At 32.9% G+C, this 27,795-nt stretch overlaps 5 protein-coding genes across 6 annotated transcripts; 3 read left to right on the plus strand and 2 right to left on the minus strand.

Moving 5' to 3' along the window:
* Positions 1-79: 79 nt before the first annotated feature.
* On the plus strand, positions 80-2,179 carry LOC135122569 (T-cell activation inhibitor, mitochondrial). The gene is made up of 7 exons (XM_064046837.1): positions 80-279; positions 334-460; positions 513-630; positions 695-1,257; positions 1,309-1,553; positions 1,605-1,736; positions 1,788-2,179. The coding sequence occupies exons 1-7, from the start codon at positions 257-259 to the stop codon at positions 2,020-2,022; spliced, it is 1,443 nt and encodes a 480-aa protein (XP_063902907.1). The 5' UTR covers positions 80-256; the 3' UTR covers positions 2,023-2,179.
* Positions 1,931-9,103, minus strand: LOC135122568 (zinc finger protein OZF-like). Its single transcript, XM_064046836.1, has 4 exons — positions 8,907-9,103; positions 8,058-8,852; positions 7,304-8,008; positions 1,931-2,030 (listed from the first exon to the last, which is right to left on the minus strand). Exons 1-3 carry the CDS (start codon positions 9,039-9,041, stop codon positions 7,382-7,384), a joined length of 1,557 nt encoding a protein of 518 aa, XP_063902906.1. The 5' UTR covers positions 9,042-9,103; the 3' UTR covers positions 1,931-2,030; positions 7,304-7,381.
* L(2)37cb (lethal (2) 37Cb) lies at positions 2,403-7,292 on the plus strand. Its single transcript, XM_064046832.1, has 7 exons — positions 2,403-2,479; positions 2,536-2,962; positions 3,012-3,328; positions 3,380-4,760; positions 6,326-6,544; positions 6,598-6,781; positions 6,860-7,292. Exons 2-7 carry the CDS (start codon positions 2,607-2,609, stop codon positions 7,082-7,084), a joined length of 2,682 nt encoding a protein of 893 aa, XP_063902902.1. The 5' UTR covers positions 2,403-2,479; positions 2,536-2,606; the 3' UTR covers positions 7,085-7,292.
* Positions 9,104-9,157: 54 nt separating the features above from the next.
* On the minus strand, positions 9,158-11,192 carry LOC135122571 (zinc finger protein OZF-like). 2 transcript variants are annotated; one of them, XM_064046839.1, is made up of 4 exons: positions 11,126-11,192; positions 10,816-11,069; positions 10,123-10,764; positions 9,158-10,065 (listed from the first exon to the last, which is right to left on the minus strand). In XM_064046839.1, the coding sequence occupies exons 2-4, from the start codon at positions 10,948-10,950 to the stop codon at positions 9,448-9,450; spliced, it is 1,395 nt and encodes a 464-aa protein (XP_063902909.1). In that variant the 5' UTR covers positions 10,951-11,069; positions 11,126-11,192; the 3' UTR covers positions 9,158-9,447. The 2 variants fall into 2 exon arrangements, with proteins under 2 accessions (XP_063902909.1, XP_063902908.1); XM_064046838.1 differs by lacking the exon at positions 11,126-11,192 and having other exon boundaries at positions 10,816-11,104.
* A 1,248-nt stretch (positions 11,193-12,440) lies between these two features.
* Mib2 (mind bomb 2) lies at positions 12,441-27,124 on the plus strand. The gene is made up of 10 exons (XM_064046842.1): positions 12,441-12,772; positions 12,820-12,987; positions 13,141-13,312; positions 13,362-13,663; positions 14,964-15,112; positions 15,165-15,380; positions 15,436-15,610; positions 15,659-15,948; positions 20,361-20,853; positions 25,673-27,124. Exons 1-10 carry the CDS (start codon positions 12,715-12,717, stop codon positions 26,647-26,649), a joined length of 3,000 nt encoding a protein of 999 aa, XP_063902912.1. The 5' UTR covers positions 12,441-12,714; the 3' UTR covers positions 26,650-27,124.
* Positions 27,125-27,795: the final 671 nt, after the last annotated feature.

Consider the following 27,795-nt stretch of genomic DNA (forward strand, 5'->3'; position numbering starts at 1 on the left):
CAAGTTGATTATTTTTTTAGGAGGAAAATTATCTCATGATTAAGGATTCTAAAGTCTTAAATTATAAGAATAGGTATAGGCCTGTGTGGGCCTGTGTATGTTTAATCATCACTGGTTTTGCATTAATAGAGTGGTAACCACGCGGTAACTTCATGTAAATGTAAATTTTGGGATAGAGGTCACTCCTTGCAAAACAATAACATAACCTCAATAAATTGCGTCATTGAGAAAATGTCCATCATTTTTTTGTTTAAAAATGTTACATGTTTTACGAATGTTGTAAGTTATTAGTAGAAATACTTTTACAAGAAAGTGTACACATTTTAATTTTAGCGGTGAAATACAGCACAAGTTCGTAACATGTGTCCGACAATTAACCACTACAGAAGTGTCCACCGCCCTGAGACCCTTTTATTTCAGTGTTCACCCAGACTTATTCGGGCAACATCCCATTCAAAGGGTAATATCGCACAATTGACCGTTGTTCTTTTACATAAAAACTATTTACTCAGGCCATCAACGAAAATTCTTTAAAGCAACTAAGTTCAATTATTGCAATGTTACAAGCTAAACGATGGATTAAACCTACTAGTCTGCAGTTTTACTTGAGGGACAAAAAGTGTGAAGAAGGTAAAATGTTCGTATTACATTATACCAGTAAAGTTTCACATTTATTCCCATAAACTTCCAACAGCTACCTTCCGCTTGATAAATATACATATACGAGAACGTGATATTCGAGAGGCTGTATTAACAATTTTAAAAACGTGTGAGTTACCCACCGAATATGTGGATAAAATTCCAAAACCACCAGAGCCCAAAGAAACTATCTGCATCAACTCTAATAATATTGATTTTTCAAAAGTTAACGAAAACGATCCAATTTTTGCTCCAATAATTATGCGACGGAAAGTGGACGACGCCAAAAAAGCGATGAGATTGAAAAACTGGCTTGCAAAAAATTACAAAGGTGCCTTAGAAAAGTGGGAAGCTAACAGACCTTTGAGGGAAGAAGTTGACCGTCTGCGTTTGAAAATTTCAGAACAGTGGAAATTAACGGATATCCGTTGGGATTGTGGCTGGAATGTGACACATTTTAGGGGTTGTTTGCAAAGTTTTATGGCTTTGGCTGAACAGCACCCTGAGGTGATACATAGTTTGAAAGGACGGACACTTGTGTTTGCTCCTTTCACTGGAATAAGTTTAGATGGTCATATAATGTTAAATAGCGCAGAAGTGAGGCATAATTGGCTTGATGTATGTTTACATAAGTGTGGAAAAATATTTTCGTGAATTATGTTATTTTAGCTTATTAAAAATGTTAGAAGATATGATCAAACACTATTCAGGATACCTGGTTTTGAAAAGTCGGTTTCTCAAGTTCTGAAAGGGATAAAAGTCGGTAGAAGGAAATTTATGCCAAAAATTCTAGCTGGAGAATATGAACGAAATTTGCAGCAAATTACAACTTCTTTAAGTGATTTTAGAGGCAGGCGAGGGTTTCCTAAGCAGTGGCCCAATTCTTTGGAGGAATTTGAAATCGTTGTTGAGACGTAATTCATTGTTGTGGATTATTTTATTGATAGTATATGATTTTATTTTAGTGAGGCTGGTCCATTAATGGTATCTCCAACTGGTCAATTCATTGTTCCTTCTTCTATACCCGGCTTTTTGTTGGTAAATTTTATTACAAATAATATAGAATTAGCTAAGGAGAAAATAAATAATTACAAAAAGTTTGTATGAAGATTTCCAAAGTATAAATTTTATTGATGTATTACTTTCAGTAACAAATATGTGGAGCGCTCACTACAGAAGCAGTGCATAGATGAATTTAAATTATTTACTCTTACTAAAGATGATAATGTTACTCCAGATCTTATGATCAAATGTTGTGAACAACTTGTGGAGAAAAAGTACGATTTAAGTCAATATTTGGAAGAAATACATTTAAATATCGCTACATATTATTCGGTGTTGTCAGATGGAGTTGTTTGTATCCCATGGAATTGGAAATTGTGATTGTGGTGCTGTAAATATAGCGAAATTGTTTAATTTTAACATTTATTTAAGTTTAAAAAATTAGGAAGACATGTAGAGTTCATGCTCGCATCTATTTTAATAAACTTGTAAAAATTATTTTTCAGTTTTCTTTGAATAGTTCTTTTTGTTAGGAAAGAAGGCGTATTTAGTTGGACTTTGAATCCTACGAAATCTGTATTTTTATTTGAAACAAACTGCTGTAGTTGTATGTTGCTCTGTTTATAATACAACGAAATATTTTGAATTTTTATATTCTCGGTATTTTTGAACTTTTGATCAACCCGGACTGATTTCTGTCAAACGGAACAGTCAAAGATCTATCCATAAAATGTTACCGGTGTGTACACTGTAGCCACATCCACGTGTTGACGTTTAAAGTATTTGACTCTGATTTGACGTTTCGCAGAAAGGTTATGTTTTTCAACAAACAAAATAGGTACAATGTAAAAACATTTAAATCATTTTATTTATTTAAAAAAAACTTGTTTTAAGATTTATTAAATTCAACAAAAGCCGAAAATAATTGTTATCCAACAGTTATTATAATCTAATAATCCTAAAACATGAGTTCTAAGGACAAAAAGAAACGTCGTAAACGGTACGAATCCAGCTCTGATTCTGATTCCATAGACAGTGAAGAAGAAGCTAGAAGGAAAGATCTTCGCGAACGTGATGAATTTGCCAGCAGACTTAAAAAACGCGATGAAACGAAAACCCGAAACATTGTCCAAGCTTCAGATCGAAGAGCTTATGAAGAAGCCGCAAAAAGGCTTAAAATGGAAAATGAAGATCGAGAAAAAATGATTCCCATGTTGCGAGTACAGTCCAGGCGGAAATATTTAGAAAAACGTAAAGAAGATAAAATCGCAGAACTTGAAGAAGATATTGCTGATGATGAATATCTTTTCGAAGAAGAAATGTGAGTTTGATACCTAATGTTTGTAATTGCTTAATTATTTGTTCGGTAGATTAAGTCAACGTGAAAAGAAAGACCGCGACCGTAAGAAGGAACTATTGAGGCTTGCTCAAGAACATGAAAAAGCACGTGAATTGGAAAGAGTACAGCGGTACCACATGCCTCGGGACTTGGGTAAAGGTTCTACAGCTGATTATGTGGAAGTCGATGATCTTGAAAAAGTGCCTCAGTCTGAACAGAAAAAATGGGAAAAGGACCAAATGGCTTCAGCTGTTTTTAAATTTGGTGCTAAAGATTCCACTAAAAAGGATGAGTATGATTTATTGTTAGAAGATCAAATTGATTTTATTCAGATTCTGCAAATGCCAGGTAAGTTTGACTTTCAGTACTCAAGTCTTTATTTTCATGATTTTATTGTAGGTAGTGATGATAAGAGAGAGCCAGTGCTTACAGAAAAAGAAAAAAGGAAACTCGATATTGACGAAACTAAAAAAAGCCTTCCTGTTTTTCCATTTCGAGACGATTTAATTCAAGCAGTCAGAGAACATCAAGTTTTGATCATAGAAGGTGAAACTGGATCTGGTAAAACCACACAAATTCCTCAGTATCTGCACGAAGCAGGATTTACTAAAGATGGAAAGAAAATTGGATGTACCCAACCCAGGAGAGTTGCTGCCATGTCAGTGGCGGCTCGTGTGGCCCAAGAAATGGGAGTTAAACTTGGAAATGAAGTTGGTTATGCTATCAGATTTGAAGATTGCACATCTGAGAGAACTTTAATTAAATACATGACTGACGGCACTTTACACAGAGAATTTTTATCAGAACCAGATTTACAATCTTACAGTGTAATGATAATCGACGAAGCTCATGAAAGGACGTTGCATACTGATATATTGTTTGGTTTGGTTAAAGATATTGCAAGATTTCGACCTGACTTAAAATTGTTAATATCCAGTGCAACTTTAGATGCAAAAAAGTTTTCTGAATTTTTTGATGATGCAAATATTTTCCGAATTCCAGGGCGTAGATTTCCTGTGGACATATATTACACTAAAGCACCTGAAGCAGATTATGTAGATGCCTGTGTTGTTTCAGTCCTTCAAATACATGCAACTCAACCACTTGGCGATATATTGGTTTTTTTGACCGGTCAAGATGAAATTGAAACCTGCCAGGAATTATTACAGGACCGAGTAAGACGTTTGGGCTCTAAAGTTAAAGAACTAATTATTTTACCTGTTTATGCAAACTTGCCAAGTGATATGCAAGCAAAAATCTTTGAGCCTACACCACCTGGTGCGAGAAAAGTGGTTCTCGCAACCAACATTGCTGAAACCTCTTTAACAATAGACAACATCATCTATGTGATTGATCCAGGTTTTGCCAAACAGAATCATTTTAATTCGCGTACTGGAATGGAAAGTTTGATTGTTGTGCCTATATCTAAAGCGTCGGCCAATCAGAGAGCAGGAAGAGCGGGAAGAGTAGCTGCTGGTAAATGTTTCCGCTTATATACAGCGTGGTCGTATAAACATGAATTGGAAGATAATACAGTACCAGAAATACAGAGAATTAATTTAGGAAATGCAGTTTTGATGTTAAAAGCACTGGGAATTAATGATTTAGTACATTTTGATTTTCTTGATCCACCACCTCATGAAACACTCGTGTTAGCTTTGGAACAGTTGTATGCTTTGGGGGCTCTAAATCATCATGGAGAACTGACTAAATTGGGAAGACGAATGGCCGAATTTCCAGTTGATCCTATGATGGCTAAAATGTTATTAGCATCAGAAAAGTAAGTCCATATTAAGCGAAAATTAGTAATTATCCTTTAGACTAGAAATTAGTCTTTAGGTAGCTGCATTGTTTTTTATTTTCCGAGCGTAAGCTAAGGACGTATATTAATCGAGTCCATCGTACGAATAGCCACTTTTATGTTTTCTCAACGTTTCATGGCCCCTATAGTACGAAAAAAGTAGTCTCCCGTTTCCGTCTGTCTGTCTGTATCCGAAAGTACTAGGCCGATTGTTGTCAAATTTTGTATTTATATTAGGAATATCATGTAGATGGTAAAATGCTAGCCAAAATATGACTAATCATCCCCACCAATAATGTGATGACGTCACTTCAAAATGGTACATAGTAAATGGGTTTTAAATTGTATAAAATAACATAGTCCTACACATGTAGTTTGACTCCGCGTTGAGTTTTTACCCGAAACGTCCAGATTTTTGAAAAAAAAAAAAAACAAAATTATAAAACAACATTTTGCTATTTCATTTTGAATCTGCAAAACCGAATGCTTTGAAATCTTGCAGATGTTTTAAGGTTATGATAGGGATGATAAATTTTTAATCAAAATATATTTACTTATCTCCTCCAAAAAATTGATGACGTCAGGTCAATATTTTGCCATTAATATTTTTTACATTTGCTTATACAGGGTGTCTCAAAGAAATTAATGACTTGAGTCAATTTATTTTATTGTTTAAATCAAAAATTGGAAAACTGAATACTTTGAAATCTTGCAGACATTTTAAAGTCATTGTAAACTTCCAAAAAATTGATGATGTTATCTCTAAATTTTGCCGAATAAATTCTACCCAAAATTTGCAAAATATGATGAGTTTTACTTGTGATTCATCATATTTTTTATTGATCAAATTAAGAACGAGTCACCCCATTGTCCCGAAAATGTGAAAATACAAACGTCTTTATTTAATAAGAATCATAATAATGATATTCAGAACATTTTGTCGATTGTAGTTTACTACTTAATAGTTTTGATCCTCTGTTTTGAGGGGACGAATTCATTCAAATCAAACTAATTTCTACGTGACATTCTTCCGAGGTATAAACATAAACACTTTCAAGTTGTTTTCCTTATCAAAGATAAGTTAAGGACGTACAGTAATGGAGTCCATCGGGCAATTTGGTACTTTCATATTTTCTCGATATTTCATAACCCCTAGACAAGGCCGCAGCTAGGGAAATATAGTATTTATTCACTAAGCGGAAGTCGGAGCAATAAAAGTCTGGACCGTCGGCATTGTGATCCGGTTATTGCAATTCGTGGAACACATCTTTTAGTTTAGTTTCTGTTTCACTCTCACGTCTACAGGTTGATGAGTGTTGTCGCTATTTGTCATAAATTACGAGTACCATAAATGATTTTCTGGTATTATATACGGCAGACGTGATTTAATTTAACAACTTGATTACGTCTCAAAAAGTTAAAAAGTACGGGAAGTAGTGCGTAAATAACTCTAGAAATTTTTTAAAATAAATAGAATAAGTTACACAAACTCTGATAAAATATACATATTTAGTTGGTTGTTTATCAAGATATTTTTATTTTAGATACAAATGTGCCGAAGAAATAGTAACTATTGCAGCTATGCTATCAGTCAACGGAGCAATTTTCTATAGGCCAAAGGATAAAATAATCCATGCAGATACTGCACGGAAAAATTTCAACCACATTGGAGGTGATCACCTAAGCTTGTTAAATGTTTATAATCAGTGGAGGGATTCTGATTATTCGACTCAGTGGTGTTACGAAAATTTTATACAATATAGGTATGCTTTGTATTACCATACTTGTGTCAGATATTACTTTTTTTTTTCGTAAGGTCAATGAAGAGGGCTCGAGATGTTCGGGAACAACTAGTAGGTTTAATGCAGAGAGTTGAAATTGATATGGTGTCCAATGTCACTGAAACTGCAGATATCAAGAAAGCCATTACGTCTGGTTATTTTTATCACATTGCTCGACTTTCCAAAGGAGGAAGTTATAAAACAGTGAAACATAATCAGGTACATATTGTATTGATTGATGCTGAACGCCAACTGAATAATTTGAAACTGATAACTATATGTTGTAATATTTTCCAGAGCGTGACAATACATCCAAATAGTGCGTTATTTGAAGACTTACCAAGATGGGTCTTATATCATGAGTTGGTATTTACCACGAAAGAATTTATGAGACAAGTCATTGAAATTGAAAGCAAATGGTTACTGGAAGTGGCACCACATTATTATAAATCAAAAGAACTGGAAGATTCCACTAACAAGAAGATGCCAAAAATAGTGGGTCGTAGTACACGAACGGAATAAAAGATGTGAGAGCATAACTTCATTTTCTTTTGTGTTCACAAGACATATATTTATATATAGAAACACTTCATGTGAATTTTTTTAATGAGATGATTTAACTATTTTTGACAATTATAGAAATTCAACTTATATTGCCAGAAATACAAAAATAACAAAAATGTAAATGACCATTAAGTACCAAATGAGAAATAAATTGTCTAGATTGAAATTCATATTTACCTGTTGTTCCATTTCTTCTGAAAATTAAGTTGTACTTGCACTGCCCTAACGTCAAAATGTTTAATGTTACACAAAAATCTATTGCTGTTTCCAGTGTGTTTTCATGTGAGTTCTTAACGCGCTGCTTTGCACATATGCTTTGTCACAAATTTCACACTTATATGGATGCTCTCCTGTATGAATCCTTTCATGTACCTTCAGTGTGGATTTTTCCCCAAAAGCTTTCCCACAGTGGTTGCACAAAAACGGTTTTTTCCCAGTGTGTCTCTGTTTATGCGAGTTTAAGTTACCTTTAGCAATGAACCTTTTGTTACATATATCGCAAACATATGGTCGTTCACCAGTGTGTACTCTCATATGTACTTTTAATTCAGCTGCAGAACCACACTGTTTACCACATTCCGGACAAACAGCATTTAAAGGCCTTCCCAGTCCTAAATGTTTCTTTTTCATGTGATTGTTAAGATGAACTTTAGTTGAACACACTTTTGAACACACGTTACATAAAAAATTGTTGTCTGTATCATGAATGGCACCAAAATGTCTCTGCATGGCTTCTTTGGTAAAGAATCTTTTGTCACAGCCTGAACATGGGAAAGGTTTGACACCACTGTGTTTTTTTATGTGAGTCTCTAGACTGCCTGCTGACAGTAGAAATTTGTTACAAATTTTACATTGATATTTTTTCTCTCTTACTGTATGGATCTGGAAAACATGCTTATGAAAGTGGTAAATACTAAAACATAAAACTTACTGCAGTGTGCTGTCTTAAAATAGCCTTTGTACCAAAAGAGCGTCCACATACTTCACATTTGAAAGGTTTCTCTCCAGTGTGGCTGCGCATATGATCATTTAGGCTCGCTTTTGAATAAAATTTTCTGCTGCAAAGTTCACATTGATAACGTCTGTCATCATAATGTCTCTTCATGTGCTCTGACAACACCTGAGATGTTTTAAATGGTTTATCACACTTACAGCAAACATATGGTCTTGTCTCATCATGGGTTTTTATGTGGCGATTATATGAATTCGTTGAAGTGCACTGCTTACCACAAACTTTACATATGAGGTCATCAACGCTTTTCTTTTTTCTTATATCACATTCACTTTGATTTTTCTCTTCTGGCACTATTTTCACTGTGTTAAGGTTACTTAAGAGTGTTGCTTGTAAGCTTCCATGTTCATTTGTATTACTGTTATCAATAATGTTTGAAAACCTTTCAGCTTCTACCTTTTTACTTATATTACTTTGAGTATCAAAGAGATTTTTTAATCCTACATTATCTATAACTTCACTGGATGCATCTGTTGCATACTGTACTGGGCACTCAAGATTTATTTCATAATTTGTACTTATTTTTTGCGTTTCTGCGTGTTCATTGGTTATATTAATTCGTGTAACGTTTTCAGAACTTTTCTGTTTTCTGCTCAGCAACCATTTACCAATTTCAAATGATCGAACAACTTGTTGTTTAAAAAGATACCAACGACTAACTTCATTCTGGCAATGGTTGCATACAAAATTGAACAGTCCGTTTTCAGGTGTAACCTGTAAAATTCACACAATATTTCGAGTGATTTCAAACGCTTTATAATACGATACCTGTACAGAAGCACATTCTAAAAGCATATCTGCCAAACCAGCTTCATAAATTAAACTCATTTGATCTTTTTTGATTAGACATATTCTGCAGACCTCTTCAATTTGTAAGTGTTCGTATTCTATAAAAGCTTCCATCGTATAACAACATTAAAATTGCACGAATATTCGCAAAAACAAAATTGTGTACAAACATAACCTGCGTTTGACTGTTTTGACATTTGAGGTTTATTGCTTTAAAATCATCAACCTGCTGGAATAAAGGAGAAAGTATGATGCCAGGTACAACGAGTTAAACAGAGATACAATTACTTAGATCGTAAAGGCTACTAAATTTAAAAAAATAGTGATGTATTGTTGGTTGCATCGTTTCATCAGAAACAATGAAAGAAATCAAAGTTTATTCAATTGTAAATATTTTTTATTTACAACTAATAACCTCTAAAGAAAATTTCAAAATTTGTTAATCGAAAAACCAAAAAAATAAATATATAGCGACTTCCCTACTTCATGACCATTTACTGTTAAAGGCCACTTTACTTCTTCAAGTATCATGAATTTTCAAATGTGTGTTTAAAGTACTTCCCTGAGAAAAGCTTTTCCCACAGACATTGCACCCATATGGCCTTTCCCCTGTATGAATTCTTTTGTGTATTTTTAAACTTGACTTTGCAGCAAATGCTTTCCCACAGTTATCACACACATAGTTCTTTTCACCTGTGTGAGTTCTAAAATGTGTTTCTAAGCTTGTCCTAGTTACAAAACCTTTAGAACATATTTTACACACAAATGGTCTCTCTCCTGTATGTTGACTCCTTATATGTATTTTTAACTGTGATGTTGTGATACACTTTTTACCACACATATTGCATTCATGTTTTGGTACTTTTTTTTCACCAGTATGTGTTCTAATGTGCTCTTGTAAAGTGTGCTTTGCTGTAAATGCTCGAGCACATATATTACAAATGAAATCTTTTTGTTTTGTGTGTTTATATTTAATATGAGACTTGAGTTGGCCAGGCATTGCAAAAGACATTGAGCATTCTGTGCAAGTAAAGGGTTTCTCACCAGTGTGGGTTCTCGTGTGTACTTTTAACTGGTATGAATCCACAAATGATTTTTCACAAATCTGACATTTAAATTTTTGGTCACCTGTGTGCGCCTATAACAAAATTGAGTTCAAGTTTAATATATTTTTTTTATAATTCAGTGTATATACCTTTTTTATATGATTTCTTAATAGCAAAGACCTCGTAAACGTCCCTTCACAGAAATCACATTTAAAGGGTCTTTCTCCAGTGTGAATTCTCATATGTTCAATGACATTAAACTGTTTATAGAATCTTTTTCCACACAATTCACACATATAGTCTCTGCTATTGTAGTGGCGTCTAATGTGATCATTTAAAGTTTGTATTTGTTTGAAAATCCTATCACACTTTGGGCATTCATATATTTTGGTATTATTATGGAATTTTAAATGCCTTTTTAGATTGTTTTCTTTTAAAAAATATTTACCACATAATTCACAGATAAAATGACTATTGTTTTTTTCCCTCTGTATTTGTTGTACTGCAGAATTTGACTGTTTTGTTTTATTTTCCAAACTTCTCGATACAATAACATTTTGAGGTATGTCTGTTAAAATATCATACTCATCAACAGGGGTATTATTATCCACAGTACATTCATGGTTAACATCTTCATTCAATTTTAGCAACTGTGACTTTTTATAATTTTGTTCAATAAGCCATTTTCCAATCTTAAATGCCTTTAAGACACGTTGTTTAAAAACATACCACTTGTTTACTTCATCCGAACAGTAGACACAAACTGAATGCAAACTGTCTTCCACTGAAATCTTTTATTATAAATTACCTCTTATGCATTAATAAAATACACCAAATTTTACCTTAACAGAAGTACATTCTTGTAATAAATCACCAAAATTGTTTTCAGTAATCAGTTTCATTTTTTCTTTTTTACAGAGACATATTCTACAGACTTCATTAATGTTTACGTGTTCATATTGCTCAAAATAGTCCATTTTATTGATAAAATCCAGAAAATATTTACAGCCCTAAATTTTCTAACCTCAACAACTGTCACTGACATAAATGCCATATTTTGGCTCACAGTTTTGACGTTTTGACCATTTTGACATTTCTATTAAAAAAAAAGTGGAAAGAAAACAAACGAAAGTCACACGTCAAATCACAAACCATAAATCTTGAAAGATTATAGATTACTTCCATTGAAACCATAAAAATAGATTAACTAAATCGAGGGTACAGAACGAAAACACGATAAGTGACGAAAATTCAGAAAACTACTTTCATATTCAGTAGTCAGTACCATCATTTAATCTTAACAGAATAGATTTGGCCTTGTCTACAGACTACAAGCCGTGGAGGTAAATAGGATGATTCTACCTCTATGCCACAAGCAAGTACCTATTCCTACTTATATTTGAGTTTCCTTACTTACTTTGTGGATAAACCTTACTGTGCAAAAATTGATTAAATAATTGTCACTCCGTTTCAAATTTTCGTCACTTATGGGTTTTCGTTCTATACCCTCGAAATATTTCTATCAAAGTCAACAGTAAAATTCTGACTAACAAAGCAACATTTCTTGTACATTTGTTGGTTGGTTTTAAAGTGTTAATAATATGTCGGAAAATGCTAAACTTGTTTCATACCAATTAGGTGATCAACATGTGACCAATGTAACATATAATTTTAATAAAAGTACCTAAGTCTAAAGTAGTGTCTAAAAAATATATTTTATCTTGAGCAATTTGGTACAAGCCTATAAGTGAAAAAAAAGTAGAATTTCCATGCTTGAAGGCCGGGAAAGTTAACAGTGACTCAACAGATCGAGGTAAGTTTTGTTACGATGGTCCTCAGGAAAAAACGAGTTACAGTTAAGGGAATCCCTAAGGCGAGTGTAATTTGTGACGCGCAGATATTAGACAAAAAAAAAAAAACAAAGTGTAGGCCGTATATTTTGTAGAGCAGAACTTGCAGAAATTAGGCGAATAAAAAATAGGGTCTAAAATATTTATACAGACAGGAAATTTATACTTAGATACATTCATCTCATACATTATCATATTATCACGTTGCACTATATTGTTGGTTGCATATAAAAAAAATTTCTTTTATAAAATTTAAAATCACAAAAGTAATGTGAATAAAAACGTTAAATGGACAACTAAAGTGGAGACAGATATCAATTTATTTATGCACCGTACATATTTAGCATATTATACGTTTGTCTTACGTGTGTTGTTATATAGTTAGGATATTTTTTAGGATTGTGTATTATTTAGGTCAATTTTCTAAATAAAATTATTTAAAAAAACATGCAATTTTAAATTTACCGCCATTTTATATTTTAAAACACCCGCAGTGTTTAGTTGACCAATCGCTGCGAGCGCTAGGTTTTTGTTGCCAATCGTTAAAACGGGAATTTTCACCGCATGCTATGTTTTGTGATGATGTCATTCTGCAGTGCTGCCACCTTTTCCTCTGGTCGTGAATCACAAACAACAACCGCAACAACTCACTACCTGTCAAATGTAACAATAATAAACAACTTTCCATTTACCACTTGAACGATAATAACGTGAAACTATAAGAAGTGCTTCTTTTTAATGTAACTTTTCTAAATTAATATCCTTATATAAGTGTGTGTAGTGAAAATCGCGTGAACGTTCAACTCATAAAGACGATGAATCAGGGGTTAATACACCCCTAGAGTTCCACGTAATGAATTAAGTTACAAACAAATGTATTAATTACACGAAATGTTAACACCAGGTGTGCGAATTGTGCGGGGTCCTGATTGGTCCTGGGGCAACCAAGGTATTTATCAAGAGGTTAAGGTTATGTTTAATTATAAAAAATTTCAGATGGGGGCGAGGGATTTGTGGGTACGGTATGTGAAATTGGAAAATCCGGTAGTGTAGGGTCCCCTGATAAAACAGTGGTTGTTCAGTGGGATAATGGGACGCGCACAAACTATAGAGTTGGGTATTTGGGCAAATATGACCTCCGTGTCATTGACAATGCACAAATAGGTAAATTAATTAAAACAGCGATAATAGAGTAGATTAAAGAATTTAGTCAGCTTCCTAAAGATTTCAGGAAGTTGTGGCAACCTCTCATGAATAAAAAACAGAACAATAGGCCTTGAAATTAATTATTCATGCAATTAATACTTTTCATTTTAGGCGTCAAACATCCGAACATAGTTTGTGATGGCTGTAAGAGCCAGGGCATATCTGGAATGAAGTATAAGTGTAATGTTTGTTATGATTATGATCTTTGTTATATGTGTTACCATGGGGATAAACATGATCTTGGACACACTTTTAAGAGATTTGATACAGCCACAGCTGTGGGGTAAGTTTATTATTGCCAAAATAAGCGGTTGTTAAGGTACTTTTTACAGGGTTGATTTGCCGCCCCGGCAAAATGGCCACAAGAGTGAATTGAAGGGGATTTTTGTGGGCGCCAAGGTAGTAAGAGGATATAATTGGGAATGGGGCAATCAAGATGGTGGTGAGGGTAAAGTGGGCAGGGTTTTAGATATTAGGGGTTGGGATAAAGAAAGCAGTCGATCTGTGGCCAATGTTACTTGGTTGTCTGGATCTACCAATGTTTATCGTTTAGGACATAAAGGCGATTGTGATATAAAGTTTGTAGAGCCAGCTTCAGGAGGGTCTTACTATCCAGAACATCTTCCAGTATTAGGTAAGTGTGCTAATGAACATTAAATATTATTAACATTCATGTTTATAAACATTTCAAATATTTGTTTATGTATTGTCCTAAACAAATTGTTTTATTTTATTGCACTTCATGTTTTAATATTAGAGGTTGCTTAGTCAATTGCTTGATAACGCTGTCATAATTAATAAGCCAACGTATTGTCGTTTTCACTTTTGTTGAGCTCTCTATTAAGGATTTACGTGGTGTTTATAGATCGCTATCTGTATGAATATGTAACTGCCTAGTTAACATATGTGCAAAACAATAGAAATGGAATATTTTAATTATGAGCCGTTATTTTCCATTTGGCCGATTTTATTAATAAACTTTCTGTACTACTGAGAATGTTATTAAGAGCAAAACTAATAATTACGTGCACATAAACTTTTAGAATATGTACTCATTATTTAGGTAAAGTTTCTAGAATTGGCTCATCAACAAAAATATGCTTTCAAGAAATATGTAGTTAAAGTTGATGGAGCAATAATAAAAATTCATAATTTCAGTTTGTTTATTATGAGTTATTTTGAGGGTGAGAAAGGGGAGTTAGTATGACAACGCTGTTTATTAAATGAAATTAGCAAGATTTGTCGCCATCATAAATATGAATGAAACAATTGAAACGACAGTTGTGTCATAAACTCTTCATGTTGTGTATCTTGAATAACAATAAGCGAATTTTTCAGATCTATTTATGATAGTATTAGCTTGAATTTCCGACTTTAAAACTGGAAATAGTGTTACCAAATTCAAGGTTTTTACGTGAAATTTTTTAATTGTTAAAAAAATTAAATCGTCTCATTTGTAACAACAATAACTTAAATTTGTACACTGATATCTGACATTATAATTATTTTTTAATTGCTTCACTGGAAAATTGTGAAATATTAACAGTTTTTTAATGTACTTCATACATTCGTTTCATGGTTTCAAAAATTTTCTTTAGTATCATTTAAGCTAGTTTTATAATCGTCTATCACCTTGTATATTGATATTGGAATGTTTCGTTCTATATTTTAAATAAGTTTGTGATTTAAATAAGTTGAAAAATAAGGTTGTATAATGACCGGCTGGTAAATTTACAATACCTGACAAGAAATCCTTAATGCACTAAGTTATGCAATTAAAATTGTTTTTGGTTGGTCAACCGCGAAATTTTTTCTTTGGTGTCTTACTAAAGCAAAATAGTTTCTTAGTCGTTGAACTGACTGAAATAATTTGCAACATTAATGTTTAAAATATTCAAAAAATTTAGATATTGTATGGAATAAAAAATATACAGGTCATAACATCGAACAAGCAGTAGCCCGTCCTGCAAGATCAGGTCCTCCACCATTTAGTGTTGGGGATAAAGTTAAAGTAGTCGTCTCGGAAGAACAGTTGAAGACAATGCAACAAGGTCACGGTGGATGGAATCCTAAAATGGCCGAAGTAGATATGTGTTCTTCTGGAATCAAATATTTCTCACAGGTGATTTTTGTAGTACATTGGAAAAATTGGAAGAGTCCACAGAGTTACTGACAAAGGTGATATTAGAGTACAGTATGAAGGGTGCCACAATCGGTGGACTTTCAATCCAGTCACTCTATCTAAGGTTAACTCGGTAGCGGTAGGCGACATTGTATGCTTAAGAACCGATATTGAAAAAGTGAAGGAATTGCAGAAAGGCCACGGGGAATGGATCGAAATTATGAAAAATGTAACCGTTATTTTAAGTGTAAACTTCTTAATTTAATAATTGAAACGAATTCTAGTCGTTGGGTAAATTAGGCAAAATATTGAAAATCTACTCGGATGGAGATCTGCGTGTACAACTCGATGGACATGCTTGGACTCTGAATCCGCAGTGCGTCAGGTTGGTGCCTGGAAGTGCAGCGGAACTTGCGAATACAATGCAGGCGACTCAAAATCAAAGACAAGAACCGTCAAGTTTGTATGAAATTTGTAAGTGATTCGCAATCTGATTTTAACTTTTAGTGGAATGGCCACCGACCAATCCAGCGGATAATCAAACAAATGGAGTGGCCGATCAGCTAGTTAGAGCGGCAGCTCAGGGTCATTTGGAAACCGTACAAAGACTGCTCGAAGGGGTGTCACGCAATATGGTTGACATGCGAAGCGGTGGGAAAACTGCCTTGCAGGTGGCAGCACATCAGGGGCATGCAGCTATAGTGAGACTGCTACTTCATGCAGGGGCTTCCGTCAACGCCAGCGATAACGATGGCGACACTTGTTTACATTATGCAGCTTTTGGTAATCAGCCAGAGGTAGGGTTAAAATTTTTTTTTAAAGCCTAAATCGAATCGAATACATAAACTGTTGTTCTTGTAGAAAAAATCTTAGTTTTTTTTTTAAATAAGTTGCTAAAATTTAAATTCAAAAATTATATAAAATCGAGTGCAGAACGAAAGAGGCCAGGGGTGGAGCTTATGATGTGTGGCTTCTAGACCACACAAAAGGTTACGTAGTTACAGTAAATATTAGGTACTTTCAAAAAATCATTGTGAATTTCAATGATAAAAGAAAATATAAATAATTTTATAATCCCATTCATAAAATTGTTACTATTATTTATTAAATGTGGAAAAAATAATATATTCTTCTGGTTGGACGCCACTGCAAAGACGTTTTCGCTTTCGGACTAACAGTGGACTCGATCGAAATAAATTCGACACTCCACAAACCACGTGATGGCCTCTTTTGTATTGCACTCGATTCTAATCCTTACACTTTTTAAAATGTAACGTTAGCATGTTGATTTTTCTAAAACAGGTTATAATTTTAAAAAGAAAATTTATAATTATTAAATTCGGTTTTAAATTTAAAGTTAGAAACACCAAGTACGTTCTATCCTTGAGGCGTGAACTGTAAAATAAATAAAAAAATAGTTTTTTCTTCTTCATTGTAACGAACAGAATCTGTTGGAATATAAGTCAATTTTTAAACTATTCTGCTGAATTGATAAGTGTGTTTTATGTATAGACAAATGAAAAGTCCGTTATGTGAATTTTAAAAGTTAACCTAAAAAGTTTTAATATTACTTACATATTTTCTTCTTTTGCTCCCGGGAATGTAACTCGGAGCATATGAATGGTTTTTTCGCATACATATTTCTTTGACTGTAGATTTTTATAAAAAAATATTAGCGGATTAATAAACACGTAGACACATTTTTTATTTTTGGCGTGACACGCTCATAGGTTTGGTAGGGATGCATTTACAAATTTATTATTTATATATTATTGATACAATTTTAATTTTTTACCCAAAAATCTGCACTTGCAGAAAAAATTGAGATGACGTCATCAAGTTTTTGAAGGGAATGAACAAATAAATATTGATTATCGATTTACCATCTCGATGACAACCTTAAAGCGTTTGCAAAAGTTTGGAACAGTCGGTTTTTTGTTTGCTAAGATAAATTTTCATATTAAGTCTAATTATACAGAGCGTTTACATAAAAAATAATTATGTAATATATTCAAATATTGATATTTCAGTTTTTTCAATAAAACACCCTATATTTTATTACTACGTATTATTCTGTTTTTTGTTCTATATTGTTTTTGCTAAGTATTTTTTGCGCGGGGCGGCGCATGCGTTTATTTCGTAACGATGTACTTACTAAACTCCATTAACATAGGTTCATAAATAAAAAAGTTATTCGAGTCCCCTTTTACCTGACTCACGCTGTATAAAAAGGGATTTGATGCGATCCATTTTAAAATATTTTAAGAAAATTGTGGACAAAATCGACTGAAAACACGATCAAAGACAGCCATGAATTTTTGAAAATTTGTCTTTGATGGAATATCCGCCTCGTCAGATTATTGTCAATTTGAACGTCTGAGTTAAAAATGCGACTATCATAGACACACTTTCAAAGATCCATTGCTGCTTTTGATTGTGTTTTTTATTGCTCTCTCGATATAAGATACAGTTGTGAAGGCGATCCAGAAACTATGTTTCTTTTAAACATATATCTTGAGAAAACGAAAGCTGAAAACCAGGAGGGTGGGTGGTGCTCGAAAATTACAGGGTGTTTGTTTTTTTTAAGTGAAACAAAACAATGTGAAAATAAGATAAAAAATTTTACCTGCGCATGCTGAGAATTTTAAGAAATGTAAGGGTAGAAGTACATTATCCTCGCATTTAAAATTATGGGAATGAGTGTAACATTTCAATATGGAAAAAATGAGTTGGTCAAATTCGTATTCAAATAGTTTTTATTTTGTACTAGGTTATTTTTAAGATACATTTTTCCATTACTAAAGATTCTCTATAATCATAGTAGATGGAAGTAGTTCCTTCTGAAATACATATGTATGTACATTAGGGTGATTCAAAAAAAAAAAAAATTTTTTTTTTCGTGTCAAAGAGGTTCAAAAGTTTCTTTTCAACGTAAAAAAATACCAGTTAAAAGTTGAGCTCTTAATATTAATATTAAGACCGTCCGCATCGCGTTTTTCTATTTCCCATAAGAATAACATGGGAAAATTTTTGTTTGCACCTTCTGATTTTTATTGCTAGCCCGTCGTGTGTCGTGAAAAAAATTCAATCACATATTTTTATAGAGAATTGAACGCTCTACAAAAAGTGTCTCCTATGATTTTGCGAGAAACCTGACTATGATTTTTTAACCCACTGATGCTGAAAATGTTCGGAAAGAGTTTTACTGGCCTTATTATAGCATAAAATTATAAACAATTACTGTTTAAAAAACTAAATTTAAAATGTGTATAAATTTTTGTGGTGATTTATTCCAATAAGACCATCAAATTTATTGTAATGCATCAAAAACGTCAAAATTTGGATAAATTTAACTTTAGCCTAAAATAACTCTTCAACTATCAGGTTTCTCGCACAATCATAGGAGACACTTTTTGTAGAGCGTTCAATTCTCTATAAAAATATGTGATTGAATTTTTTTCACGACACACGACGGGCTAGCAATAAAAATCAGAAGGTGCAAACAAAAATTTTCCCATGTTATTCTTATGGGAAATAGAAAAACGCGATGCGGACGGTCTTAATATTAATATTAAGAGCTCAAATTTTAACTGGTATTTTTTTACGTTGAAAAGAAACTTTTGAACCTCTTTGCACGAAAAAAAAAAATTATTTTTTTTTTTTGAATCACCCTAATGTACATGATTGAAATATATTTGTATTGTTAATTCGAGCGATAATTTAAACTCAACAATTTATTCCTCAGTAATACAAATTTATACAACTAACTACACAGCGATTATAATTCCGACTCAACTTAGACTCTAATATTATCTCGTTGACTGGACTAAAACTGATTGCTCCCGACGGTGGTCTCTATTTAAACCCATACGTTCCTTTCTGGATAGACTTCCACAGAACCGCTTTTAGGCACTTTTTTGTCGAACCGTCTTCGCCGTACATACTAGAAAGCCCTCGAGCAAACCAATAGGTGTCGTATCGAAGCGGCGTATGGGTTTATTTCATAACAGTATACATTTGTATAAATATATAAATATATTTCTTACAATTACTTAAATTTGTTACTCCCATTAATAATTTTTAAAGCGATTTTGCGAAATATTTCGGCGTGGCCGTTTTTTTTTGCCGGTCAGTATATAAAATGCATATTTACGACTACTTGCATACTAGGTTTTTGAAGTAACGTTAAGATTATCAGTTTTTCTGTTGCATTAAACAACAGAAGCTTTAGAGAGACTAGTTCTTCTATACTCAAATAAACCTGATACAACTCGTTATGATTTCCTGTTCAAATTTTTACATCCTATTTATACACCGACATGGATATTGTTTCGTACTTTCTAGTATCTGTCCTAGTGTTGCGTATAAAGAACCGCCTCGAAAACGTCGTTCTCTTTACGCTTCATGATCACTTTTAAAAGAAGTTTTATGTAACAGTGTGTAGTATGTTTCTATATTACAAGGGTAACTAGTTACACAATGGTTGGTACACTTAGTTCAAGAACAAACTCGGACGACTCGCTAGCTGACAGACTTTCGAATTTTTTAATTTATTTATTTAATTTTCTTTAGGAGGACGTTTGATGTCAATTCTAAATTCGGAGATAAAACTTAACAACCAAAAAACGTCATTTGTGTCAGAGCTTTCAGAAGATTCGTATATTGCATGTTGTATATTGCGAATCCACTTTATCGTTAAGTTTTGTCTGCACCTTTATATGCATTTATACATATATAATATTATAAAACACTGTGTTTCTATTGTCTGTCTTTCTTATTCTATTCTTATTACAACATATCATATACAGAGCTTTCATAAGTATTTCTTACATTCAATGACCTGTGAAATTTGTAAATGTTGCAGGTTTGCCACTTCCTGGCAATGGTAGACATTTTAAAAGTTTACGTAACATGCTTAAAATGTCATCTGTCAGAAGAATTATGACATTTTAACTGTCGTTGGTATTACATATATTGTATAGTTACACTCTCGCAAAGAGACGGAACATATCAGTGCCCACTTGAATGTTAGAATCACTTATGAAAGCATGCACTTAAAACATTAATGGACTTAACGTTAATTTTAGCTATCACTTTGACAGTACATAGTTCTCTCCACGATCTAACACTGACATTATTATTTATGCATATATTTTTGGGTGTCTTCTTGACACAATAAATAACTTGCGTTATTTTGTGATTTATTTAGGTACTGGATCTCCTCATCAAGGCGGGTTCGGAGCTAAACACTGCCAATCGCAGCGGCTGCACTGCCTTGCACATTGCAGCGCACAAGCAGCCGGCCCGATGTGTTCAGATTTTGCTGTCGGCTGGTGCTGATCCGAACTGTACTGACCTTTACGGCGACACTGCCTTACACGATGCCATCGGAAAAGATAGTTATCAGGTGGTAGAACTGTTGTGCGCGGCAAGTGGCATTGATTTCACTCTTCGGAACAAGAGGGGATTCAATGCTTTGCATCATGCCGCGCTCAAAGGAAAAAATTTCGCCACTAGGAAGCTTTTAACGCAAGCGAGGCAGCTGGTAGATGTGAAAAAAGATGACGGCTTTTCGGCCTTGCACTTGGCGGCCTTGAATGGTCACAAAGAAGTGGTCGAAACTCTTGTCCACGTAGGTCAGGCGGATATTAATTTAAGAAACAATAGAAATCAAACTGCCCTTCTCCTTGCGGTCAGTCAAGGTAAGTACATTTCATTGTTTGTTTTGTAATTCACGTCAGATCGATCAGATTATTATAAAATTTCGGTTTATAATTAGAATAAATTAAAACATCCGTGTTTTCTTAAATACTTGTACTATTTGGTGTGTTAAAAAAATTGTTTAATGGTTAACAAACGGTTTTGGCTGTGTAATTTAAATAGTTTTGTTTGAATTTTTTTGAAAACCTTCGTCACAGTATGACATTTTTTGTGAAAATACTTGACAGTTTATTGTTGACATGTTGACATAAAACTGTAAATATCTTGCCAGCCTAACAAAAAACTGCACTGGGTAACTTCTATAGAAGTTTTTTTTATTAAAGAGAATTATGTTGGTAGCATTTTATCAGATAGTTGTTGGAATTGACATTAATAACATTTCTGTCCTTGTTACTAAACATCATCTACAACCAGTTATTTGTAACTGATGTAGACTATTGTCTTACACAAATAGATTTGAAGCCCAGCGAAGTTTTGAGGCCGTACTTAAATTGATATCAATACAAGAAAATTTAAGAGAAAGTCCAATAAGAAACTACATACGGAGAATGACAGTGACAAATGACAAGAATATAATTGGCAAATTTTTTAATAGTTTTGTGACTTTATTACCTATCGCGGTGAATTATGTAATTATAGGTGTCACATTGAGAATGTATGAGTTACTGCGGTCACTTTTGCTTTATCTGACGTGGTATTTTTCTTTCTCGCTCTGTCAATATTCTGCTAAGTCGTGCAATTTATTTTTAAAATAATGGTGTTGCCAACACCAACGCTTTCCTTGTTCAGTTTGATAGTTATGGTCAAATAATTGCTATGCCCATATCATTATTTTAAAAATAAATCGTACGGTCTACTAGATTTTTTTTTCGTTCATATGATATTGAGCATTAACTTATCTATTAGTCGTAAGTACCGTGTGATTTTTGAAATTTTTTAGACAAATTCTCATAAATAATAAACGAAATGATATTTTAATTCTAAATTTACGCAAACTTATAAAAATATGAGATATGTATCGAGAACTCGAGATGATTTTGAGTATGGTAAGTACAAAATTGTGTTACAGGAGCATTCCACTGTCACGTTCGGGACATTTGTAACAATAATTTTATGTAAAAGTTAGTCACATTACTTTTATAAAGCGGAAATGACCAGAGTGGCGGCTACCTTAGAAAAATTGAGAGTTTTTTGAACAATTTTGTTCAATTTGTTTTTAGGTTTTTGTTTTGCAAATTACAACAAATTCAATACTAAAGTATGTCACGTATGGGACATCAAAAATTCTCATATTCTAAATGTATTGAAGAAATTTTGTTATATCTGCTTCGTTTTAATTATCCGAAGAGGGTGTACTTTATATATTAATAGTAGAAGTACAATTTTTAATTTGGTTATCATTTTGAATTATTGTCTTTGACGGTTTTTTCATAACAAATTATTTTTAAACGGTCACGTATGGGACATGTGTGAATAGTATTAAATTAAAAACATTCTAATTCACAATTTTAATAATTAATCAACACAGAACACACCATAATGACAAAACTAAACATAAACAATAATAATCAAATAAATTACAATAAATCACATGCGTTTTTAATATTTTTTATGTTTGTAAAATCTAGAGCATTTATTAGAAATTTCAGCGAAGTGGTTCCGTATGCAGTGATGTGATGCATTTCTTGCCAAACATTTTGACATAAGTTAATGTATTTGTGTGATATTTATAAATTGTGGCTGACTGCGGGTTTTAAGAATTTTAAGCAATCAAAATGCGTAAAAACTTTATTGTTTTACTTTATTTTTAAAAATATTGTAAGTTCCCGTTTTTCGTGGAATGCTCCTGCAACTCTTCATCGCTTAAAGACGAGCTTATGCCAGTTTTCCTGCGTGTTGGCATGTGAACTTTTGGTGGATAAGTACGGTGTTGGTGATCTTTATTAAAAAAACATTAAATGTTTTCTTTGTTTAAGAAGATTTTGAAGAGCCACTTAAAAAGTTTTAATGTTTTAGCACTGCTCCCGTATGACTTGAAAAAAACAACCAGAATTTTAGTTAATATTTTACTTTGTGTAGAATTTATAGCAAAATGTCATTTGCGCAAAAATTACTATGTATCTCCAAATGTCAAGTTCTGTTGAACAATTTCGGTTTTACATTTTATTTTTTCTTATAATCCTAAATTTTACTATGACATTTTTAAAAATTGTATTTGATCGTTGTAAATGTTGTTTTTGAAAAACATGAATCCATGGACTATTATCGCACATAAAACTGAAGTTCAAAGAAATTAAAAATCAATATTTTTATGTGCAACCAGATATATAGAAATATTTCTGTCTGTAACATGATTCATATTTTGAAACTATATTCTTTTTATGGTTATACGCTAGTACCTACTGAACAAAAACAGGAATATTAATGAAAAGTGATAAAAATTGAACACCAACACTCGTCATGCCAATATTAATATTTGTTGCGCATAATTGTATCACGTGTAAATTATTTAAAAATAATAATTTCGCAAATAATTAGAGCACAGAAATAGTGGGATTTTAGAACCGTGAAATGTGCAAACAATTTGCATAATAGTTTTATCGTCGACGGACGTTCAAAATCTAAACAAATGGTCATGTTTTTACATTTAAATATTTGAACTTCAAGGAACCTAGAAATATAAAGGCGCGAATACTCGTATCACCAATATAAAACCAAGAAGAAATAAAATTTTACCGACAGTTACTTAGATGTTTTGTTGCGGCAAGGTTTTAGTAACTTGGTTTATAATTCATTCACATTCTACCGCTGTACCTACTATATACTTTTATTCTTATTTATTATATTGCTTGGTTGTAATAGTAAATGCAAAAATTATATAGTTCTTAATTAGTACGTAGTTTATTGAAAATATGTATCAATTTCCACTCTAGATGAAAATTATTTCTGTCTAGATTTAGCCACAAAAAATTAACTACATAGTTCATCTTTTGTTTGACTCTTGGCTTATTGATTGTTGGAAGTTAGACTGAGTTTAAGGCCATTTAACGAAACGACAAAAATTAAGATCTCACTGTATTATTTTGGACACGTGAACCTGTGTTAGAACGTTTGCTTACCCCTTTGCCAACAAAGTACAAAAAAAAAAATAGTAATATTCTTTTTAAAAACACCAAATAAAACTAGGTTGTACGAGTTGGCACCATAATTTTCGGTTTCTGGGCCGAACATTTAACTAAAAAAAAAAGAAATTGGTTAAAACTATGTATATACATTACATAGAAAATTAGCTGAGCTCCTTCGACTTTAGTTAACTACACCGACACCATTTACATGGATGTAACACAAATTTAATCTTTTAAGCTAGTGAAAAAAAGGTAGATATATCGAATATACTCCCTACAATCAATTGATGTCAAACGTACTATTCGATCGGAAATAAACTGAAGTAGATTTAGCATTGCCTGCCAAGCGTTTGTTGATACTACCGCACGCATTTAATTTAAAATATATATTGATATAATTAATCTTCAACAATCATTTTTTTATCATTAGGCGTTGATGTTTTTTGGATTTTTTGAAAACATGTTTTATTGGAGCAGAAATCTCTTGCCCAAAAGATGGACAAGGGAACGTAATACTCCTAATAATTTTTTAGTGAAAGCTCTGTCAGCTGGCTGACACTATGTTGTGATGTGTCAGTTGTAGAGTAGACCGCCAATACAATTGACGTCATAGCCAACTCTAATTCCTTTTATTTTCGATCGCACGATATTAGTATGGTATCGAACTACAAACATAAAGTGACATACAGTTGGGCCGAGACTAGATGTATTTGAAATGAAAAGAAGAGTGTTTATTGTGAAAAGCAAACTGAAGATGACTCGAATAAATTGTTAGCGTTCATGACATTTCGCTATTAATTCAGTGGATCGTTATCATAAAGATAAGCAACATTTCTGATCGTGACAGCCAGGCTATGAACATGGAATATGGAATGCAAACTCTCCTTTAGAAGATTTCCATATGGTGCTTAGTTAAATATGGTCCGTTGTTTTGATATTTCAACTACTTAATTTATATATTTTTGTGGGTTTTTTAGCTCTTTTTTCTGGAACCAGTTAATGACGATAGAATCAGAAATTGTCAATGTTTCACTATACTTCTAATTAATTCTCTTTGTTTTGAATTTTTTTGTGTTTTATAAAATATTAGATATTTTGTTTTGGCGGGAGTATAAAACGAAATTTACGATCACTAATGCATTTTATTGCCAAAAACATAATCCAGCATCTGGTGACTTTATAAAATCCACACAGACTTTGGACATTCAATGTAATAACATATGTACAGTCATGCTCACATAAATCCCGTACAACCTCTGTTTTACGTTATGTCGAAATCAATACAAAATCAATAGTATGGATACAAATACAGATTGTCAGCTGTACGGGATTTATGTGAGCATGACTATACTTGTGATGTGTTTATTTATTATACAAATAATACAAGAATAAACTGACACATTTTAAGAAGTATCCGTTATTAGGTAAAGAAAATACGGAGGTCATAACAATGTATACTAAATGTTTGTTCGTAGAAAATATTTTTAACAGTTTTAAAATGATTGTAACAATGTTAGTATCCTACATAATAAATTAAAGTGAATTAGTAAATTAAATTAAAAGTCGATGATCGTTACCATTTTTAAAATTCTGTCTGACGTGAATTATAAGTTTTTGGATTTTTTTTCTTTTGCCCCTGGGACATAATCTAGTGAAATGTTGTCGTTGTTACCAGGACATTGCGGAGTTATTGAACTCTTAATCAAACTGAAGGCCAACATAAACGCCAAAGATGAAGATGAAGATACAGCTTTACACTTAGTTTTAATTAAAAAATCCCATCTGAACGGGGAAATAAGACAAGAAGATAGTCCAGATATTTTTACTATATATGAAAGTATAAGTCAAGTTTCCGAATTCCGATTGGCTATCGCAATCGCTTGTTACCTCATTCAAATGGGAATAGATTTAGATGCTCTTAATAGTAAAGGACAATCTGCCTTGAGTCTACTTCAAGAATCAAGTTTACAAGAACTGCTAAAAAGTTACAAGCCAAATTTAGATAGTAATCAAATACAACAGAATACTCAGGAATCTTTGGGATTAGAGTCTTTGAATCTAAACGAAGCGAGACACTCGACGGACGGCTATAATTTAACTGACAATACACCGAAAAATAGTCCGGCTAGAAATCTAAGCAACGACGAATCGAAAAATACCCGTAGAAGTAGACGGGAGAAGAACGACAAAATATTTGATATTGGTAGCACGTCGCAGGAGAACTCCCCGAATCATAAAAATCATTATTATCAAAACGAGATTGTAAGCAGTAAGCCAGTCGAGTGTTTGGTTTGCTCGGAACTATCTGAAGAAAACGTTCGGTTAGAACCTTGCAATCATAAACCAGCTTGTGAGGACTGTTCGTCGCGTATGAAGAAGTGCTTACAATGCGGTTCCATCGTTCAGAAGCGTATCACAAAAGACGGGAGAGTCATTCCGGCCAAATCAAGACAGCCTAGTGCGGAAAGAATGAGGTACTTGGAATGTAAAATCGCAGAAATTGAGGAGAGTCACGCATGCAGCATTTGCATGGAAAGAAAACGAAATGTTGTCTTTCTGTGCGGACACGGAACATGTTCGAAATGTGCAGATACCCTCAAAACGTGTCACATGTGCAGAAAAACCATCACGAAAAAAATACCTATTTATTAAGCTTTTATAAAGACGTTTCTAAGCATGTTGTAGATGAGTTTGGTTGAGATATATAGTTGCCATTAACAATGGATTTCGATGCATATTTGAAAAATATTTATATAATTTTTTGCAATTACAGTTTAGAGAATTTTTGAGCATGAAGTAACGATCCAGTTCAGAGTATTTGTAATATTTATATTCATGCGATATTTGTATGAGAGTTTATAATAAAGCACTAACACGCAAATAATTTCGGTAACCTACATGGAAAGTAATGGGCAATATTGATAAATATGAGGAAATGGAATAATTTACAAATTATTTGTGTGGGGAGTGTTCTTCTGTTTTGTTAAATGTATATTTATTCCTTTGAAACTGTGATGCATATTTTTTTTCATTATTACTTTGTAAGTAGGATACGTTCCCAGATAATTACGTAAGATGTATCGATTCTTTATAAATTAGACTGAAAATAAAAGAATATTAAACTTTCTCTTATTATTTTGAACAATTTCATGTTACTCACGTGTGTCGATTAGTGGTGCCTCGGAAAAGAGGCTATGGAGTGTCGCTCACATATAAATTTTAATAAAGAAATATTTCGTGTATTATTGACTTCATAAGCATTTTTCAGCGGATCCCTCATAAAATTCAATAAATACAAGCAATGACACGTCATACAGTTAGGTAGATCACGTGCCGTACTGAAATAATTACGTAGGCCACGTGGCATATTGAAATAATTTTTATTTGATACTGCAACAATAAGAGAAGGTAAGCGGATTTGCTGCCTCTACTGTGACGAATTGGAAAAAATTACCGCAAGTTGAGGAACCATAACCGCAGTATATCTTTTGCCGAACTTTCACATAAAAACTTATTAAATACATGTTTGTGGTGTCCCAGTTTGAATTAAAATTTCGCGCTGAGAGGCAAAAAAAAAACTGAAACCGCATTTGAATAATTTGAAAAATAAATTAAGAATATTAGTAATATAGGAAACCGTACATTTTCAGAGGAATTCCACCCGTTTGACAATGCAAAATAGCAGGTAGAAAATTTGACGTATTATATATAACTAAAGCTTCTGGATGTTTAAGTATTACATTATAACAAACACACTCTTTAACCTCGCACCCGAGATTCATTCACAATTCATTTGTA

This window comes from Zophobas morio, unplaced genomic scaffold, assembly GCF_036711695.1.
Source record: "Zophobas morio isolate AGI-343-1 ecotype UQ-CSIRO unplaced genomic scaffold, CSIRO_AGI_Zmor_V1 ptg000005l, whole genome shotgun sequence".
Lineage (NCBI taxonomy): Eukaryota > Metazoa > Arthropoda > Insecta > Coleoptera > Tenebrionidae > Zophobas > Zophobas morio.